This window comes from Clupea harengus, chromosome 2 (genome assembly GCF_900700415.2).
Source record: "Clupea harengus chromosome 2, Ch_v2.0.2, whole genome shotgun sequence".
Classification (NCBI taxonomy): Eukaryota; Metazoa; Chordata; class Actinopteri; order Clupeiformes; family Clupeidae; genus Clupea; species Clupea harengus.
Genome location: NC_045153.1, coordinates 21,091,321 through 21,112,741, shown reverse-complemented (window position 1 = coordinate 21,112,741; position 21,421 = coordinate 21,091,321). Strand labels below are relative to the sequence as shown.

General features: G+C 46.7%; 2 protein-coding genes across 7 annotated transcripts in view; both read right to left on the bottom strand.

Annotated features, from left to right (window-relative positions):
• tbc1d4 (TBC1 domain family, member 4) overlaps nucleotides 1–21,421 on the bottom strand; it is a 35,848-nt gene that overhangs the window by 12,623 nt on the left and 1,804 nt on the right. For 3 of the 6 annotated variants that reach the window (XM_012834022.3, XM_012834023.3, XM_012834021.3), the window contains 10 exons: nucleotides 11,801–12,457; nucleotides 10,572–10,661; nucleotides 9,673–9,777; nucleotides 8,850–8,982; nucleotides 8,466–8,557; nucleotides 8,093–8,203; nucleotides 6,194–6,313; nucleotides 5,497–5,556; nucleotides 667–869; nucleotides 1–40 (listed from right to left, as the gene is read on the bottom strand). The exon at nucleotides 1–40 is cut by the window's left edge and continues 113 nt beyond it. In XM_012834022.3, coding sequence (XP_012689476.2) covers nucleotides 1–40; nucleotides 667–869; nucleotides 5,497–5,556; nucleotides 6,194–6,313; nucleotides 8,093–8,203; nucleotides 8,466–8,557; nucleotides 8,850–8,982; nucleotides 9,673–9,777; nucleotides 10,572–10,661; nucleotides 11,801–12,457 — 1,611 coding nt within the window. The remainder of the gene's footprint in view (nucleotides 41–666; nucleotides 870–5,496; nucleotides 5,557–6,193; nucleotides 6,314–8,092; nucleotides 8,204–8,465; nucleotides 8,558–8,849; nucleotides 8,983–9,672; nucleotides 9,778–10,571; nucleotides 10,662–11,800; nucleotides 12,458–21,421) is intronic. The other 3 variants (XM_012834024.3, XM_012834025.3, XM_031586530.2) reach the window with 2 other exon arrangements.
• On the bottom strand, nucleotides 13,343–21,415 carry LOC116225040. Its single transcript, XM_031586548.2, has 2 exons — nucleotides 15,164–21,415; nucleotides 13,343–14,830 (listed from the first exon to the last, which is right to left on the bottom strand). The coding sequence occupies exons 1-2, from the start codon at nucleotides 15,393–15,395 to the stop codon at nucleotides 13,725–13,727; spliced, it is 1,338 nt and encodes a 445-aa protein (XP_031442408.1). The 5' UTR covers nucleotides 15,396–21,415; the 3' UTR covers nucleotides 13,343–13,724.

Here is a 21,421-nt window from a genome sequence, read left to right as displayed (position 1 = left end):
GCTCTCTGACACACTGCGCTTTCTGGGGATGAACACCGGGCTGGGGAGGGGGAGGGGGGGTGGGTGGAACCCAAGACATAAAAGGCCACCAACAATCACAGGTTACAAAAATTCATGCTGCACAAAATAACCTCCACAAACCACTCCAGTCCACTGTGCTATTAAAAGCAATGATATGTGAGGAATTAAAAGCAGTCTTGAGTGCATGTAATGTGCTGTGTGGGATGAAGTTAGGAGGAGAAGAAATGTGTATGAACGAGTAAAACAGGCAGAAGCCCAATAACATGGTGCTCTCAGTCTTCTATGTCAGTATGTGGTGGTGACATGCCGCTCACTCCAAACACATTAGTTTCAATGTAAAGTCAAGGAACTTTCGTCTTAAAGAAATGCACTCTTGGCATTTAAGTTACAGTTACAGCACGTGAAAAAACACTTGGCATAACATGGCATAACTGGAAACTGTGTCATCAAAACCAAGACTGAGAAGAAGAAAAAAGGCATCCTGATCTTCACAAATTTGCTCTCATTCTATCATCAGACGTCAAAAGCTCAACTCAACTTCAATCCAACCGCTGACCAGCACAGAAGACAGAGATGCATGACGGAAAATCAGAGCTGGAGTCCCATGATAGCAGACAGGAAGTCATGCGACAGGAAGTGACATACCTGCTCTGGAGGAGCTCCGGGGCTAAGGACTGCTGCCGGCGGAGAGGAGCCTTGGGGGCCTGGGAGTCGGTGAAGGAGATCTTCTTCTTGACGGGAGGGTGGCTAAAAGTGTGGGCACGGCGACGGAAGGGTGGAGCCTCAGGGTCGTCGTCAAGGTAACTAGGCGGCGTTCCTGGAGGGGAGTGTCCGGGAGACTCGTCCTGCTGGTAAAAAAGATATGCTGTTAGCAGTTGGGGTGGGAAGATTGTGTGTGTGTGTGTGTGTGTGTGTGTGTGTGTGTGTGTGTGAGACAGAAGTTGTGCAATGAACTAAAAACAACCAACAAATAATAACAAAACTTTCAAAAACTATAACACTTCACACAGTACAGAGACATTGGCATGGAAATGACAAGTAGCCTTCAGGTCCAAGCGTTGGAGTCCAAAATCAGTGTTCTGCTACATTCAGAATGTGTCCACAATGACCCAAAGCTGCAGCGCTGCCCTTCACAGAGACCCTTTTCACCAAAGTTGTGGTCAAGCACCACATCACCGTTCCTTTAAGTCTACAATTGAAGCATACAAATCCTGAAAAGTTCTTACCTCACCTGGGGTCAGTCACTAGAACCAGTCTGGATCTTAGGACCAGAGCAGGGACTGAGGTTGTGTGTGTCTCAACAGTCTGGCTGTGTGTGCAAACTCACTGATCTATTGTATGCTAATGGCCTGTGTCCTGTGACTCAACACATGCATGCACGCGTACACACACACACACACACACACACACACACACACACACACACACACACACACACACACACACACACACACACACACACACACACACACACACACACAGTATGGAGTTGGACAATAGTGGAGCTGACCTTGCTTACTACACAGCCCACAGAGGAAGGGATTTTGCCCCTTCCATCCCTCTGTAGCTCAGAGCAGAGCTTCCTCCCTTCCAAAACCAGCTCTCTGTTTCCTGCCTTGTGCACAATATCCTTAACCCTCTTATGCTCTTATTAGTCAGCACAAGCAGGGCCAGGAAGAACACGGGCCACTGGAAAACACTCTCTCCATCTGCTGTTTACATAACTCAAACAAACGGCCCCCACAAGGGCCCTAAAAGGGCAAGAGAGACGAAGGGCTTCAAGAAACTGATCCATTTTATTTAAAGGGACCCAGATCTGTTTGGCTGATAGTTGGTAATAGTGGGTCTAAATTGTCTTCCATGACCTCAGAAGACTTTGGACTTTGGACTCCACCTATGAAGGAGCCAGGAGTGATTTTTACATAGAAAAATATACTATGAAATGACATGAACTCAACAGTGACTGACTGTAGGTCACTGAGCATCGTTGGAACTGTAGTCATGGGGGCGTTTCAGAAGATAATGCAGTTCTCCCATTACTGAAGGATCCTAGGTTCAAACCCAAGACACTATGTTCCTACTGTTCTTGATGAGCAGGTTAGCTTCACTGTATATGTGCCACAACATTGTTGAGAGGCTTTGAGAGTGAAGATCCTTGACAGCTGTAGAAACACACTATATATATGCTCTCCATTGACCTCTGAGGTCAAAGAGAAAGAGACCAAACAAATAGCTGAGGCAATTGCTCAGATAAATTGCTCCTGCAGAATAAAGACGAGCAATCGATGGATAGCCACTGCTGTGGTTGTAAATGCAGGGCTGCATGGTCTCAGTCTGTGTGTGAGTAAGACCACTGGGTCAATAATACAGTCTTCTAGAAGACGTGAACAGTCTAGTAGTCTAATAAAAGGACATGATTGAAAGGTCAAATTATTAGACTTTAGCTAATGTTGCCTTATTTTCTACCGCTGCCAGTCTGTGGAAAGTCAGTGTCAATTCTTAATGTGATTAAAAACGCTACCAAACAAACCCAAACTCCACTCTCGGACTCCTTCTGCCAGTTTGTAAAAGGAAGAGTGCGTAGCGAGTGTGGTGAGCTCGAGTCTATTTATGTCTCTGCAGACAGCCACAATCACCTCATCTCCCAGCTAACACCGGTCCTCTCGTCACAAAGACAGACAGGAAAAACCTTTACCTGTGCAGCATCTGTGCACCCTGCACCTGTTCTTCCCAAAACAAGGTGCTGAACAGTGTTAGTTCAACTGTGGTATTATGCCCAAGATCATTCGTATTAAAGATGCTGTCCGCCATTCGGGCGAATTGATATTTGAGCACAAAAGCCAATCAAATTCCATGCTGCTGAAAGAATGTGTTGATTGGTTGGAATTGGTCTGAGCCACATTTGCAGAGCCAGGACTGTGTATGAACAGTTTTGAGCACACACTGAGGACCGCATGGAGCAATAAGGTGAATCTGAGCTGTGTACTGGATTAGAATCGTGGACTTTTAGGGGTGGGGCCAAAAATCGATATGGTGATGTATAGCGATATTTCTCCTCACAATACTGATCATAAAACTTATTTTAATTATTTAAATGTATTTCACCTAATCATTCTGGTTTTCCAGGGATCACTAACCTCCACCTCCATGTCCGGGGTTGACTCTACGCACTTTGTTGTACATTGTTTCATCTCAGTTGTCAAATTCTTTGAAACTGACACCACAATGCAGAGAATATATACATACAATTCCTGCTTTTGCCTTTTCAGAGGTATTTTTTCTATTTCAGGTGCAGAGATATCATGATGTATCGTCGATGATCGAGTATCACAGAATCGCTGTGTTGTGATACCATCGTGATACCACTGTGATCACGGGCAGCGTATTGTGAGTTACTCTGTGATTCCCACCCCTATTTAAGAGCAAAATAACTAGCTATCTGTCAAAGGAATGTGTTGCCAACAGTGCTAGCAAGAACCAAATACCTAACAACCATTCTATTCAGGTTGTGTCAAATCCTGAGAGACAACTTGGGTTTCTTGGGTTTCACTCTTTGTGAGTGTTAGCTTGGCAAGCAACAGGGAGAGTCAGCTTACCTTAAGGCTGCTTCATTCCCTCTACCCCAGTGCCTTGGCGGACTTGCTTAGCGCTGGTTGCTTTAATGTTAGTTTAGTCTTAGGCCTCCTGGTGGTATCCATAAACAAAGGGAGGACAGTCTCCAAATAAGTAATCCATAAAGAGAAGTGGCACCAGTTGCCTGGATGCAGACCATGGAAAACACACCATAAAGCGAAAAGAACACTCATGCTCTGGAACACAGAGAGAGCAGTCAGGACAGGTGTGCTAACCTGGTTAACCTGCCAAAGGTGAGGTACGTCATTTAAGCTCCACCTGGATGGAAGCGATCTGTTCCTAACACTGTGCCCTGGCCTACTGTAAAAAGCATGTAAATAAGATGATTATCACTGCTTTGCAGAGTAGCTCCTGCATTCCCCTAAACAGAACAGTGATCTGAATTCCAATCACTCATTCTGCCGGGTAATGTCCTTAACAACAGGGATCTTTATCAGCAGTTATCAACCATCTTTTGGTCTCTGACAGCCATTATGCAGGGTGCACAGCAAACCGACAAGTACAGAAGCACCTGACAAACACCTGTTATGGCTGGGGATGGAGAAGTAAAATATGCGATAGCGAAGAGATAAATTACCGTCCTGTGCTATCGAAGGTGAATGTCATTAATCTGTGCTTCAGAGCGAGAGTTCCTCTTCTTCAGGATTTATGTAGAGGATGAGAAACTACGCTCCATGAATGCAATATCTTCACACTCACTCACACATTAAACCCCTCGCCCCCTTTTCCACTCTTGGGATGCTACAGGGAACAGTCAGTTGAGAGAACCATTAGGTCCCCCTGAGCCCACATACATGCAAATCAATAATATCGGTCAGCGTGTTCTCCTGTTCTGCATGTTTTTTGCCATTCCTTTTCTAACCTCGTTTGCTGTTCCCCACCAACAGTGCAGCTCTTTGATACCGCGCTGAATGATACAAGTGAGAAGCTGAAGGCATGCAGAATAACAAGTCTCAGTAGCTAGGGGCCTGGGCTACGGCTCTGTGTTTGGCAGTGAGGCGCTCGTGAGGAGCTGGTATCGAGTCACATCAGGAGGCCGAGGACCAGTAGGCATCTGGGTCACAAGGGGACTCACGTGGAGTCCCCTGAGACACACCAGGACGGGCAGGGGGGGGGCGGAAAGGCCCCCTCGAGGGTCCCAGTCGCACACACAGCACACATTCTTCACCCAGGTGAAGATTAGAGACCGGGGCCAACCTGATCAGTGTGGAGAAACGGACGACAGGCGCTGACTGAAGGGTTGGCATGCTGCTCAGCACCCCTGTATTACTCAGTCTCTGTCTTTTTTCTCTCCACTTCTCTCTCCCTCTCTCCCTCTCTCCCTCTCTCCCTCTCTCTCTCCGGCGGTCTCTTTTGCTCCCCTTTTTGGCTCAGAGTCCGGCTCTCACTGTCTCTCACCTCTTTTGCTCTCTCTCACCTAGGTGTGCTGTTTGACTAAGGGGGCAGGCAAAACATGTAGTATATCACCAGCCGGACACGGCAGCCTCTTTGATGGATGCCCCCTCTCCATTCACATGCCCAAGGCTGATGATAACTCAACAGAGCTCTGGGAGCTGTCAGGGGTAGGGAGCAGACTTGTTTCGGTGGGCTGGAGAGTGTAACTCTGTGTGTGTGTGTGTGTGTGTGTGTGTGTGTGTGTATGTGTGTTTGTGTCTGTATATGTATGCAACAGCTCTGGGTATTCTCACATACAGTAAAGGGAACTTGGTTCAGTGGGCTGGTTTGGAATGTTTGCCTGTTGAGTGTCTGTGTGTGTGTGTGTGTGTGTGTGTGTGTGTATATAAGTAAGTAAGAGGAGCAGTTCTGGGTATTCTCACACACATTCACGCCAGGCTGACTCACCCGCTCGAAGCTGCTCATGTTGCCCATGCTCCCCAGCCGGCCACGCATGCGGTTGGCCCCCTGTGCACAAGATGAGAAATAACTGTCAGGGGCCATCGCTTCCAGGAAATACACAACGCAAACGTGTCCCTGCTCTTTACAAGGAAGCCGAGGACAGCATGTAAATATACGAGCTAAGGCTTCACAGAAATCACAAATGCAGAGAGAAATTCCACCCTCGTTTTCTTGGGAAGAGACAGAGGACGGTGCGAAGGCATGCATTCCTCAGATACGGTTACCTTCCTAGCAAATACGTGATAGTTGCAATATTTCAGACTTTGTTATCTGTAGGCAGTGCCTGTCTGTAAACACAGACAGTATCAAACTCGGTTTGAGCTAAAACAACAGTTTGATTGTCATCTCTTTGTTATTGTTATTGTTATTGACCCAGGGGCCATGTTTGAGGGTGTGTGTGTGGGGGGGGGGGGGGGGGGGGGGGGGGGGGTGTAATTATTTACAAACAGATAAGCAGATGGTGGGGGACATCTCTGATACATCACCATCCTCCACACCAACAAAGGCATTAATAATATGATCACACTTCTCTAGCTATTGGTGCCACTGGGACACACGCTGAATATGGGTCAATCCAAATCCCTCCCTGACAAACAACAATGCAGAATGACACAGAACGGAACGGTGGTGGTGGTCCACAGACCCGGGAGAAGATGTTCTCCAGGGAGCTGGTCAGGGAGGTGCGGGCCTTGTTCTTCAGGAGGTCCAGTTTGGAGCGGCCCATGGAGGAGCTGTCTGCGGCTGCACTGCTGCTTGGCGCATTCTGCCCACGCATCACGAAGGGCCATGAAGGGGGGGAAAAAAAGAGAAGAAAAACGGAGAGAGAGAGAAAAGGAAAGTGATTAACAATCTTTACACGTACAGTATGTGCTTAAATCAACTGGGGCATGTGGTTAGGAGTATCCTCTGAAGCTGCATTAAGAGCTGCACAGGTCCCAGCACAGAGAGACCAGCACACACAGAGTACGAAGCACAGAGAGCTCCAGTTGTCTGCTGCTAGACGTGGAAGTGCTGTGGGCAGTTTCAGAGCGGCTGACTTCTCTTAGTTATCAAGAGCAAGAGAAAGTGGGGTAGACAAGGGATGGAGGGGTGGGGGAGGTTATTGTTGTGTTGCCTTTAAGCCGGCAGTGGAGGTAGTCTCAGAGCCGGATTGGCGTCTGTGTGTCAAATGTCTTTAACCTTTGATATAATCAAGGTCTCTGTTAGGCTCTGTTGACATTGATAATGATGTCACATTGATTAAATAATGTGCCTCACTGAAGCCGGGGAAATGTTTGTCAGAGCTCCAACATCAAGTGGTGTTTGAATTGTCCAGCTTCCAAGTGTTCTTGATCATAGCATTATAGACACTATGTTCAATGTCACGCCTCTGGTTCAGGGACGCCGGCATGCTATCTAAAAGTACTCATTGTGCTTTCTTTGGTGCAGTGTAAACAAGTGAAGGCGGCATAATGAGGGATCTTCTTCTTAATGACAGTATAGCGAGATCTCTGTTTATACGGGCCTAGAGACAGATAGAGAGAGAGAGAGAGAGAGAGAGGTCTAAGAGGTGTCTGCCATTCCCTGAGGTGAAGGAAGTAGGAGAGGTGTCCATTCTGCTCTGACACTTTGGCTGAGTGAGTGTCGTTGTGAAGAGACTTACCCTGTCGTCTCTTCACTGTAACTCAATTAAGAGAGAGGGGGGAGGGGCAGACAAGAGAGACAGGACATCTCACCTGCTCCTCATTACTGTCACTGAGAGACCTGTGTGGGTGTGTGTGTATGTGGGGGTCGGGGGGGGGTGTATTCTGTGTGCGTCTGTAGTGTGCATCTGTATGAATGTGTTTGTATGTATGAATGAGGTCTCTTGTCTACCGTATTTTCCGGACTATAAGCCGCTACTTTTTTCCCACGCTTTGAACCTCGCGGCTTAAACAACGATGCGGCTAATTTATGGATTATGATACCTGTGACTGTATACGGTGGCTTTGTGTTTACGGTGGCTTTGTGGAGCTAGGATGCTAGCATGGATGCAGCCGCATGGATGCTTAGCTCCACGCGATTTCTCAGTATCTCTCAATAACTTAACTAATGTCAAAATAACCACAGTCTACCAGCGTAGACAGAACACAACTCAAAACACTTTAGAAAATAAAATAAAAGTTTACAACAATACAAATCCAGTCTTCAAGTTCTTTAGCTCACTGGTTTCAAACTAGCGTCTGTCTTCAATCTAACGTTCTAGCTTCTGATTGACTCTTGCGACTGTGCGCTCTTAAAGCAACAGTGCACTTATCTAACTGGCAAAACTAACTATTGTATTAGTTTTGATATTCATTTTAGCCTGTGTAAAGTTAATTTGTTTCAATGTTGCGGTAGGCACCTGCGGCTTATAGACATGTGCGGCTTATTTATGTTAAAAATAATAATTTAAAAAAAATTTAGTGCGTGAGGCTTATATTCAGGTGCGCTCAATAGTCCAGAAATTACGGTACTTATATCTATACCTTTGCACACATTTGTGTGTGTGTGTGTGTGTGTGTGTGTGTGTGTGTGTGTGTACCTGAGGGGCCTCTCCAATGTGGACATGGGATTTCTGCTTGTTCTCACACAGCTGTCTCAGATGCAGAATCACCAGCTCATTCTCCTCCTGATCTGAACCCGGCTTCATCCTCTGAACAGACACAGCGACCGAGACAGATACAGAGATAGAGACAGAGACAGAGACAAAGATAGAGACGGGGACAAAGATAAAGACAGAGACAGACACAGAGACAGCAACAAAGATAGAGACAGAGACAGAGATAGAGACAGAGATAGACAGCTCGTTACAAATCACATCAGGGCACAAAGGATCTATTAAGTCTGCACTCGCTGAGTCACTGGAGACTGGCAGTTCTGATTCTCCCGTGCTCCACTTACGGGCCGGCTCATACCTGAACGCGCTCAAAAATGTCCACCTGCTCATTATCCAAGAGCTCGGAGAGATACTTCTGGATGGCCAGCTTCGCCCGCGGTGGGTACAGACCTGAGGTCACACAGAGGAGATCAGACATCTCCCTGGAGCAGCTAGCACAGACATCAACTCCCACTCGACTTTACAAGCTCTACTAAAGTCGATAACAACGCTGGATCACAGTGAGCAGGAGAGGCTTATGTGATTTGTTTGCTAGTTGCAAGAGGTACAGACATAGCAAATTCACTTTTTAAATCAGATTTTGAGGTTGCAGTGCACAACTGAATGAGCAAACACAAGGATGAAGTGTGTGTCATCATATTAAAAGCAAACAACCACATTTTCCCCCTGGCTCCCTTCTTACCCTCTATCCTCTCGCAGAGCTTGTGCAGGTCGTGCATGGGGCAGGCCTCGCAAAGTTTGACCTGCGTCTTATCATTCCGCAGAGCGGCCGCTGTACTGAAGGCCTGTTTCACCGTCAACATCACCTCATCCACCTGAGAAAGAGAAAGAGGGAGGTAGGGGGAGAGGGAGAGAGAGATGTCACTAACTTCCCACCTCAATGTTTTCTTTACTGTTTTAGAGTAATTTATACTTAAGTAATAACTTAATTTACTAGCGTAATAACGTAAATGTTTAAAACATGTGCTTCATTTCCAAAACCCAAGCTGTACATTTGTGCTAAAGGGACAATGCCTGCATTGTTATTTCAGAAGCTATTAATATTACTTCTGATTGCTTAATGACGTTCATACATCTCTAGAAGCAAATTCACTCTCCCTTTTACACCTTAGCTCGCGTTAATCATTGACAAGGTTTATTGTGATGTCTTCTGAAGGTGTGATAATTCCCTGATAACGACCAGTAAATGTTTTACAGTGTGCATTCAAACCCTATTGCGCTACAGTGGGAACAAGAACATGCATCTCTCGAGTCAAGCACACAAGAGTACAGCATACAAAAGGATAGGCCACAGCAGTACAATAAGCCTAAACCCACAGCCATGTATGCACAGGAGAATGGGTGAAGCAGTCAAGGACAATAACATGTGAACTGCATTGGTCCCATCCCAGGCAGTGGCAGGGCCGTTGTTCCTGTCTGCTCCTTGTAAATAATAGATTATGTCCCACAGGGGGTCTGGTCGGGGAGAGGAGAGGAGGAGGCGCAGAGATTATCGAGCGGCTCACCAGAGAGTCGCTGGCGCACTGGAAGACGTAGCACAAGTACTGGCTGGGACCAGACTCCCCTTGCTCGCGACAGATGAGGCCAAAATGATCGTTCTGTTTGATACCCTGTGTGAGGACAGCGGAGAGAAGGAATCGGGTGAAGTGTAGAAAGATATGAAGGAGGTGTGTTATGAAGACGTCTGACTGACATTACATTCATGCTCAGGGTAACAGAATGCAAAACATGTTCTCAAATGAAATGAATAGAACCTGCTGTAACCCGTCTAACTGAATCAAAATAACCTATGATTTACTACTGTGTACACCACAGAACAAACTGGCTTTAAACCAGTTTTGTAATGGAATACAATATAGGAGTACATCAATTTGTGGCAATGCTGTGTGTATAGACCACACCCGGACATATTTTTAACAGCAACTAATTGAGAACCACGCCAGCAGCTCCCCATAGCCGTTCGCTAGTTTTTCCGACTAATTACTTGAGAAGGCATAGCACAGGCATCAGCATATCCAGGGGCAAAAATAGAATCTAATTTGTGGTTAAGACACAAGAGAGTGATTCAAAGTTGACAGTTCACCAAATGACTGTAATCATCATGTTTATTGAAAGGGGGGGGATTTTCATTTAAGGTTATTCAAGGGAGGTTTAAATGGATTTCAAGGGTTTCTGAAATACTTCAGTTCCTGATTTCTTATTCATTCCCTCTTTGCACATGATTGAGTATGACCCGTTTATTCTTATGAATCATTAATTAAACAGTAACACGCAGGGTTACTGAGGGCGGTGTATTTTGGTAACAAAGGAAGTGATGGGAGAGGAAGAAGGGGGAGAAGATTAACTTCTAAAGTGTAAACATACATTAGTCGGACAAAAAAAAACAAATGGAAAACTGGCAAACCTGAGAGCAAGAGGAAATGTCTTTGAAGTTCTTCTCCAGCACAACCGTCTTGCTGTCTGGACTGATGAGGTTTACCTCAAAGCGGCCGACCTGCACAACGAGAACAAAACAAAGAAGAGAGAAAAGATAAGAAAAGAATGGAACGACGGGAAGGAGTTCATTAGAAATCTGACCCCCCGTTGCAGCCAAAGAAAGCACGACACGCACACAATGACCGGCCCCGGGTACTTCGGGTGCTCCTCTTCCAAGGACCGATTCATTCCAACCCCCCCCCCACACACACACACACACACACAAAAGCACAAGGGCCAAGGCCACGTTTGGAAATGAGAAGCCAGCTAAATGACCAGACACAACCAAAAAAAAAAAAAAAACATTACTCTCTTAACTGAGGTCACACAGCTCCACTTTTGGCTGCTGACGAATAGCTTGCTGGCAGCCTTGCCGGCGGCATATCAATGACTTAAAGACGTATTCCTTTGGCGGGGATATACTGAGCGGTTGGCATCGGATGCCTTCCACTGATGGGCCTCAGCTCTCGGAGGTGGTCAGGAGGTGAGGGGGGCAGAGCTCTGCCTCTGACAGCTGAGGATGTTAAAATGATTTATCCAATCAAATCCAGATGACAAAGATGGAGGGGGTGTATTGGATATCCATCGGGTCCTGTTTACTGCTATGGCAGAGTGCTGTAGCGCCTCCTATCCTCAAGGCTTGGCCACATAAAGAACCTTTAGTAAATATTACAGCAGGACAACAGCACTGTCTGGGGCCGGTAAAGTTTGTCTCTTATGTAATGCTGGGGTTGGGAGGCTGTTTGCTCGAGCTTAGGTGATAAATCACTTGAGGCCAAGGAGACCCTACAGGACCCTGCAGCCACCCCCACACACACGTGAGCAGTGTGTGTGTGTGTGTGTGTGTGTGTGTGTGTGTGAGAAAGAGAGAGAGGCAAGCATGAGGCCCCTGAAGAAGGGAAATAGGACAGAGGGGCAGATGTACTAACATGTTAGCGCTCGTTTTAGGCGTGATTTCGTCTCAACCTGTGACTAAAAACGTGACATGGTGTGTACCGAAGGAACATAGTCAAGTTGTGCTTCTCCTACTTATTCATATGCCTTCATGGAAGAGCTGTGAGGAAAAAGAGAGACACACAGAGAGAAAGACAGAGGAAGTGGAAAAAAAAAAGAGTGAGAGAAAAGTAGAGTGTTAATGAAGGAGTGAGACAGACCCACCTGGAAGAGCATGGTGCGGTTCTTGTCGGCGTCGGACGGCTGCACGTGATTGGGCGCGCTAGCGTGGCGCCGGCGCCCCGTGGCCGCCTTCATGGCCGCTTCACGGGACTTCCTCTGCAGGCTCCCCGCCATGCTGTTGCAGCGCACACGCACCTCCCTGGGGCCCTCCTGCTCCCCAAAGCCGGAGTCCTCCAGGATGCACTCGGGGAAGGCGTTGCGCATGCTGCCCACGCTAGCGCTGCTGCTCAGCCCAAAAACTGCACCCCCGCCCAGGGGGTCACTGACCACCACCTCCTCCTCCTGCGCCTCCTCCTCCTCCACCACGCAGTCGGCCTCCGGGCTCTCGCTTAAGGAGGCGGCCTGGGGGTCGTCGCCCCCGACGATGAACTCCACGGGGGCGTTCTCTGTGGAGCCGCGCTGGCCGTTGAGCAGACGCAGTCGCTTGCGGTCCACCTCGTGCTGGCGGAACTTGTCGATGCAGTCGTCCACCAGCGTGGGGGGCGCCTTTTTCTGCGCCACCATGACCTTGCCGCGGTAAAGCACCTCAAATTTCTGTGAGTTGTAGAAGGACTCGTCGTAGCCATCTTGTTTGGGCTTGGTGTCCCCTTTCAAGGCCACCTTAGACACCTGCCTGATGCTGCTGATCACCCCAGGAACCTTATTAAAAATAAACAAAAAATGTTTCACAACAAACTTTAACTGCATTTTTACTACAGATTTTTTTACTGTACAACATAACCTGCCTACCTAACTTTTTCAAAACCAGATTTCCACTACACCTATACAATATTAATATGACATTTCTACCGCAAAGCATTAAACAAAGACAACAGAACAAATCACTTTTGGGTTTTCGGGGGTTTATGGGCCATATCCAAGCCCCACAGTGCAGGCTTCTCTCTGAAGGTTGTGCAAGTGAGCTCATGGAGAGAGGTGATAAATAAAGGGAGGCCTTGGAGACCGGAGAGGAATCCCCATACATTTCTACATCAAGGAGGCTAAACTGTGGCACATAATAAATGCTTCTGTCTGTGTTATGGATGAATTACAATGAAAACAACAAAGGTTACCTATTCTAGCATTATAACTAGCTAAACACAGCATTATTTCTGTGTTGTTTTATTACACTATTCAGAGTTAACACAGCAGCAAAAAGAGATTGAATATCAATACGGGGTGTGGACCAGCTATTCTTGTGAGTTATCGATTTGCAGGAAACACAATATCCTGTCTCTCTCTCTCACACACATACACACACACACACACACACAGTCTGTCTCTCTCTCTCTCTTCCTCTCTCCCTCCCTCCCCTCTCTCTCTCTGTTTATTCACAACATTGTGACGGAAGTCTAAGTGCTTGCTATGCCATTCATTCAAATAGCTGCTCAATACTGCCGTAGATGCAGAGCATGAATTTATGGACCCATTAGCAGCAGGGGCTAAAAATCAGATATGTTAACAACCCCCCCCCCCCCCCCCCCTCCCAGTGGCATATCTCTAATGCAGACAAAGGCTGTCACACACAGGCCAAATTCTGGTATCATGGACACAAGCCAGCACTGCACATATGACTTGTTGTTGGGCTTCCGTAAATGAAACTGATGTTTGAAAATAAATGGAATGCCCAAAGCGTATCTACGTCATTTTCCACAGTGACAAAGAATGAAAAGTGTTTATTTTTTTTTCCTACTCTGCTTACTATGAAAGCATACAAGGTCATGCAGATCTATTATGTAGGACAAGGTGTTAATATCCCTTTCTGCATACTCGAGACTCTGTGGGTTGGTCGAATGATTGATGGCATCCTATGGGTTGTCAAGTGGGCGCCCTCCTTCTTCGATGTTTCGCTGATTGACCCACGACACCTCCAGAGGGTTCAGCAGTGAGATCCGGCGTCCCGGGCTCACTCCCTAGATGCCATCACTCATCCGACAGCCCAGGCGGAGTCCTTCCTCTTTATCCACAGCCACTGACTTCCCTTTTCAGCAGCCCTGGAAAGGTATTTGACTGCCTGCCTGTGGGCCTTCCCCCGCACTCCCATCTCTCGAAGAAGCCTGGATGTTGAGGTGGCTACAAATCCTCTGCAGCCTACTTCAACTGGGCAGACCTTAGCTTTCCAGCCTCGTTGTTGTGCGTCTGCTGCAAGGTCCGCATACCTTAGCTTCTTGCGCTCGTAAGCCTCTTCCACCGCACTCTCCCAGGGCACCGTGAGCTCGACGATATAGACCTGCTTGAGTGAGGCCGACCAAAGCACAAGGTCTGGTCGCAGATTTGATGTTGCTATTTCTGCTGGAAATCGGAGCTTCTGGCCTAGGTCTGCCAGCATCTTCCAGTCCCGTGCCCCACCTAGCTGTCCAGTTTCTGGTCTTGTGGTGGTGAGAGTGGCTTGGCCCCCGCCCTCCCGGACAAATGTTGTTGCCGGCCTACGAGATGGTGGAGGAAGGGCATTGACGCTCATCCGTCGACTCTCCATCACTGCCGCAAGACACTGTAGCACCTGGTTGTGCCGCCAGGTGTACCGGCCTTGAGTGAGGCCGGTCTTGCAGCCCACCAGGATGTGCTTTAGTGTAGCTGGAGTCGGGCAGAGGGAGCATGTCGGGTCTTCTCCGTACCACTGGCTAAGATTCTTGGGAGACGGCAGTACATCATAAGCGGCCCTGATGGTGAAGCTAGCCTTAAATGCCTCCATCTCCCACAGCTCCTGCCAGGAGATCTTCCTCTTCTCCACTCCCTCCCAAGTCATCCACTGCCCCTGCTTTGCCTGTGAAACAGCTTTTGCACACCTTGCTGCCTCCTCTTGCTGACGTACCTCCTGGACCACCAGCTTGCGTCTCTGGAACAGAGTAGCCTTGTTGCAGGCCGGTGTACTGGCTCCGGCTCCAAGACCACTCCTCCCGTGCTGCACTCGGCCCACGATGTCCCTGTGCTTGAGTGCTGCCTTTGCCTGCTTGGTTGCTTCCAGTGGGGTCCACTTCCTCCCAGTAGCCAGGATGGGTGCAGCTTGGGCTACAAATGGATCACTCGAATCCAATAGCATCATCTCCAGTCTAACTTTGGCGCATTTATACTCCTCTGCTAGACTGGAAATGGGCAGTTCTAATACTCCTTTGCCATAGAGCCCTATACTGCTGAGGCACCTGGGAAGCCCAAGCCACTTCCTTGCATATGAGCTGACCAGCCTCTCCAGCTTTTCCACCTTTGAGATCGGGACTTCATACATGGTAAGTGGCCATAAGAGGCGTGGAAGGAGCCCAAACTGCATACACCAGAGCTTCAACTTGCCAGGTAGTGCGGTTCTGTTGATGTTCTCCAGGCCGCTGGCTACATCCTTCCTGAGCTGATCTACTTGCTCTTTGTCCTTAAGGGAGGCATCATACCATCGGCCAAGGCTCTTCACAGGCTTCTCAGAGACAGTTGGAATAGGCTCATCGCCAATGAGAAAGCGTTGGTCTGACAGCTTCCCCTTGACGATGGAGATGCTTCTGGACTTGCTCGGCTTGATCTTCATCCGAGCCAGCTCGATGTTATCTTGCAGCTTTTTCAGTAGCCGTACAGTGCAAGCTTTGGTCGTGGTGAGGGTGGTAAGGTCGTCCATGTAAGCTCTCACAGGCGGCAGCCTCAGGCCAGGTCTTGAAATGGAAGTGATTTACATTAGCAGAACAGGTCTTGCTGAGAGAACACAGTCTCTCCCATGACAGATTCAGGCCATGAGCCAAAGACGAACCTGACTCTGAGGCTCTATAATGACGGCAAAGCCCTATGTTTAAAACACAAAACTAAAAGCAAAGCCCTTTGTTAAAAACACAAAACTAAAAGCAAAGCCCTATGTTAAAAACACAAAACTAAAAGGTTTAAGGGTTCTTTGGCACCCAAGGGTTCTTCAGAAAACACCCAAAAAATGATATGGGGACACAATCATCTTGAACAATTAAAGGTGCCATTCATAACTCGAGAAAAGCAGCAGGAACCAGCTGGAGGTACTAGACTGGGTACTCCTATTGGGACAAGAGTGCCTGTGTAGTCGGTTCTATAAATAACCCTAAAAATGACTTGCTGTATTAAAATTAGTCCAAGTCTATGCAGCAGAGAGTGACATGGGTTATAGTGGCCTGGTCATGACTTGTGAAATGGGAGTATCAGTTTAACGTGGCCGTCGTGGCACAGCAAAATGTGTTAGCTTGATGAAGTCCCCATGTAAGGCACAGGTTTGTGTTAAGAGCTTGGCTGTGAAAACTTAACAATCAATAGCACTCTGACTGCAGTAGGCAGTGTGAGAACCATAAGGTTTTAAAAGGTGCAAAAACAATAGCCCGAAAAATTTAATTAAAAAAATACCCACTGCTTTTAAACCGCAGGGTCATACAGTGCACTAGCTCAAGGCAGCAGAGGAAGGTAAAAAACAAAATAAGTATCAGTGATGTTTGTCCTCTTCTATCGACACTGATAAGAGTCAAGGGTGGCTTGTTTGAGAAACAAATCTCAAGTTCACCAGGGAGCTGAAAAATGAGCTGTGTGAGTGTGGAAAGACTCCCAAGCAAGAAGAGTCCAGGCGAGAGGTGGTTAGGCCCTGGCCCTGTGCAATGTACGGATTTAAATCAAATATTTTCCCTGACCCTTTCCGTGTTGTTACTGGGGCAACGCAGGGCCTACGGTGTTATGTAAAAAGGTCCTCCCTGACTAGCAGAGTGAACTGGTGGAAAATCACGCTCCCCTCTTTGCACAAAAAGGGCCATTGAGATGAATTTTCTTTTTTTTTAAATTCCACCTTGTCAGATCTTCTCTCCAGCACAAAGGGTTGACTTGTGGGACGAGGAGAAAAAGGGTGTGGTCCACTTGTTGATAACTGACAACTGGCGTGAATCCCAGGTTGATCTGACAACCTCCTGGCACACCAGCACAGTAGATGTTGCCAGTTCTTAACCATAACAAATTATCTGGTGAACCTTATCTCAGATTACGATTTTGTCTTTACTCAATTACACAATCCTCATGAAACCACAAATAATTTCCCTGGTGGACAAATATTTACATGATGTAGGCTTCAGTTTTTGAAGCTAGCACATGCCTGGATCTTAGACCTAATCATCCTTGATTTACTGTAATGCAGTAGGACCTACTGAGTAGGGGGTCAAGGTGAGATCTATCATTTGTTTAGCAGAAGCAGCTTTGAAGGCAGATAAAGCAAAGTCTCATGGTCAGACAATGCAAAAAACAGGGGTTGACCCCAACACTTAGTAAGTGCAGTTATCTGCACATCACAACAAATCAATACAATCCAACAACATATTCCAACGTAGAAGAATCAAAGAACCTCATTTGTCAACGAGAGTAAATCAATGTGGACAGTGTCAAGAAATCTATTTGTAAAATTAAAAATAAAAAAAACCTGAACTGTCACCTCATCTTTGCCTGCTGTCCCTTAAATCCCCACCCGCTTCACGAATTATTCATAAATGCCGTAAAGCCACACCACCATTTAATCTGATTAATTATTTCACTGAACCCAACACCAAGCCGGGCCACACGGTAACGGTAGTGCTGGGTCTGAAGACCTCAGGAGGAGCAGAGGACACACCACCGGGCTTGTGAAGGAGGCTGCGCGGAGCACAAAGCCATAATGCCTCCTAATCTTCCTCTGCCTCGATGACCGTATCCATCTCAACAACGAACTGGCCCCTAAGGCCACAGTACAGGCTTTTCCATGCCTGCGTTTGACTTGTTGACAGAGATTATTGAGCTTTCATCGACAAAGAAGAGAGACTTTTTGTTGGGGTTTATTGTTGTTTTTTGCATGCTTTGGCAATACAGATATAACTATGCCATGCCAATAAAGGTGAGACAAAGGCTAGGGTAAGTCGGGTCGAAAGGCTGAGAGGAGTTTGCCAAGCAGCACATCATGACTTGTTACACAGCGCACCACTTTCGTAATGCTAACAAAAGCCTACATAAATACATGTAGCATTCAGCACTGGAAGCTTGGCAGAAAACACACAGTAGATTGTCCATCCTAAGACCTCCACATGAAAGGCCATAGCAGTGGCTCGCTCATCTCCTAAACCCCCTGCTTCCTTCCAATAACATCACACTGGAGGGACAGAGAATGGTGTGGTGATGGATGATTTTCGATGTCTAGGTTCTAACGTTTCATTAGTGGGTTGAAAACAGCGGAAAACTGGGTGGTACAGTGTAACTCTCACCTGTGTCTGCTGTCGTACCCACGCACGCACGCACGCACGCACGCACGCACGCACGAAATAATAACCAAGATAACAACAAATTATTTTTGCCTTTATCAGCCAGAGGAACACTTCCATGGATATCAAGGAAAAAAGAAAATAACTTCTGCCATTGTGGCTTCTGTTATACTGTCAGAGACTGGTCCTATTAAATGATTCAGACTTCAAACAGTCCTCTATTCTCAGTAAAGCATTCAATTAAACTGCCAGTTTCACAGCAAGACAGACAACAATCTAGGACCTCAAAGCCCGATCTGAAATGTCAGGATCAACAGAAAAGATCCAATTAAAAGCTTTGATTTCATAAAAAACAGTGAGCAGATATAAGACTTGTCATTCTAGGGCAGTTTACTTTGACAAAGACAAAGATCTTGTTGTATTCTGTCCGCATTATTGTCAGTGCAAGCAGGAAGCGGTCTACCATCCATATTGACTACTAACCTCACAGGCACTTTAAAGAGAGACTCGTCCAACAGTGAATATCGTAAAGGAAATACAAGCAAATATGAGGAAACCCTTGCAACGTGACACATTTTCTCAGACCTTGCCAGTCCAGAATAAGGGCAGTGAAAACAACAGACATAAATAGGCAAGTGGCTGGAGGCTAAAGGGAATGGAGTCAAAGGTAATGGCGGCGCTATGAACGTTTTGGACATCATTCCATTTGCCAGGAATTATTTCTCTCTCTCATCATCAGTCTATTTTTGAGCCTGGACTCCCAAGTCGAAGGCCACTCTTTGTCCTTTGGCACAGAACCCTACGTCACAGGTCTCGGTACACTGCAGAGTCTGAGCATGCAGGGACCCAAACAGAGGAGGGCAGATACAGCCTTTGCTCCAGTCGGTCTCAGGAGGCTGAGCCTATGAATGACTCCGTCTGACTGTACACACGCACACCACAAGGACCCCAGAGTCTCTCTGTGGGGTCTGCATCGCCACTCTCACCCAGTGCAGGTGGCCAACAAATTAGGCCCCTGAGCTGCATGCTAAGTCCAGTGCTCTCCACTCTGTTTGCCGTTTCACTTATATCTGCACACAGGCTCCGGATCTTCCTCCACAGCCACCCGACTTGAGCCCTGCCAAGTCCTGAATAAGAAGCTAAACACAGATTAAAGGACTCCCTGTCCTCCTAAATGATGCGGTGCAGCGACCAGCCAAAGAAAAATAAATAATAGACAGGAAGTGGCCTACTTCTTTCCAATCATGACACAGCACTTATTATGCCGCTTCCTGTGACAACAAAGGAAGAATGAATACTAGTTGAAATTACACAGCCTGTGTGACAAAGTTGAGAGTGAACCACTACAAAAAAGCTTTTGTCAATCATTGATAGAGACCAGTTTCAATGTTTACCTGGTGAAATGCCACCACCAACTATCCCCAGTGATATGACTGATCATTGTCTTAGTTGACTCTTTACTAATGACCCCCCCCCATCTTCACTTGTTTCCTCAGACTGGGATGCTGGTGGTCACACTAGGCCCCGTGACCTAAACAGGCAACAGACAAAAGAAGGCACATGTCCGAGACGGGATTCTATGCAAAAGGTCACAAGCCCAACCGGACAACAGACTGGCACGATATGACAGAGGGCTTGTCTATTTATGGGCACTGACGTCCTCCAGGACCTGTGTGACCGGGTTCTTTTTACGCAAGGCTAAAGAATTCACACCTGAAAAAAAAATTACCTCTACCTGTACCCCGATGAAGACATTTTAAAAGACAGAGGGTTCCGTTCCAGACAAGAGACAGTCAAGACAGATCTTTGACATACTTCATTACCCATAATTAATTGAATAAAGCATTGGAAGCTTTCGCACGGTACTTTGGCTTGAAAATGCACTGACCAGCCAATTCTCTGAAAACAAAATATTACTAGATGCTTGATTAGTGTCCCTCAAGTTCCTCAAACTAAGATATTAAGTTCTGCAAAGGGAACAGGAATACTACATGACACCTACTGCTGGGATTTTTTTTATATTTTTTTTTTTTTTTACTTTTCACGAAGACCCGTGTTTTGTATCCCAATGTGCTATAATGACCCCAGACATTCTGCAATTTCCACAGTTAGCCATTGTTTTAACTTGGTGAGGGGGACTACTAACTGTGATTACATAACACACCCACGACTCATAATACCATAATTTCACTTCAGTCACTGCACTCCCCTCAAGAGTGCACTTAACAACAACAAAAAACCAGACACAATCCAATACATTCCTGATAAACAACTAACTACTTGATAACAACCCTGACATACAGCTGGACAGGCAACAGTTGCAGAAATTGAGCTATAAATAACCCCCAAACGAAACTGAGCCAAATCATGTAAGGGGCTCATTGTTTTCCACTCATGGTAGTCAGTGGCTCTTAGACTGTGCTGTGCAAAGCTAGAAAACCTTTTCCAGGGGGAATCGTGCTTTTTGGTGTGTGGATATACCCTTGGATAACTGGAGTTGGGAGCGAGCTGTCTCTGTGATTGAAGAGAAGCAGTTAAGTGCACTGAAGGAACTCCAGCTAAACATGGCTCAGGGAAGCATTCCACGTGTGGCCCACCTAGCACATGTTGCTATCCAGCCTGTTTTTCCTGCACAACAACGGGGCTGGGGCGGGCGCCTGCGAGGGTGAGGTGCTTGTGAAGCGTGTTGGCCTGTGAGAGAGAGAGCTGTGTACACTCAAGAGGGAGGCTCAATAGCAGGAAAATCTTCTCCTTGGGCAGTGAGACACAAACCTCCTTGTCCTTGTCTATGTGCACACACACACATGCACACCCTTCCCCCAGCACAGTGCGCCCACACACACAAACACAGAGGCTACATGTGTGAATGGCTGTACTTGTAAGATATTTCATGCAGTATATTATAGTAAGCTATGAATCACAGTTGGTAAAGGAAATACTGCCTCCACTTAATCTCAGCTAGTGTTTGAAGCACATTGATGGAAGTAATTATATTGTACTAAAACATGCAGTCACAAAATGAGTGGAAAACTTTTAATCTGATGACCAAGCACTTTTTCCACACCACTGTCTTCAATCAGCCCTGGCCACACAAAGGTGCAATGCAGTCAATGTTGCTGAATGTATGGGTATGGCTGCCTAGATTTATTAGGGCCACAAATATAAGGGTACAATATTTTGGACATTACGCTTGATACAGCAATCTAAAGAATAGTTACAGACTCATCTCAAGATGCTGGATTTATTTCTAATTTAGCAATGTCCATGCTATTTTGGCATCCTTGTCTTTAGCCCACTTATGTCACTCACATAACGTATTGTACAGATTACATTTCATGATGCAAATAGCCTTGTTGGACCATGAAACTTGAGGGTGTGTATGTGTCTGTGACACAATGATGCATAGCCGCACAGAAACGTGTGTATT

Excerpts from the sequence above, each read along its gene's own strand:
- LOC116225040 (XM_031586548.2), bottom strand. The coding sequence starts at position 15,395 with ATGGACGACCTTACCACCCTCACCACGACCAAAGCTTGCACTGTACGG. Across the intron at positions 14,831-15,163 it reads CCGATGGTATGATGCCTCCC|TGGATTCGAGTGATCCATTT; the intron begins TTAAGGACAAAG and ends AGATGATGCTAT.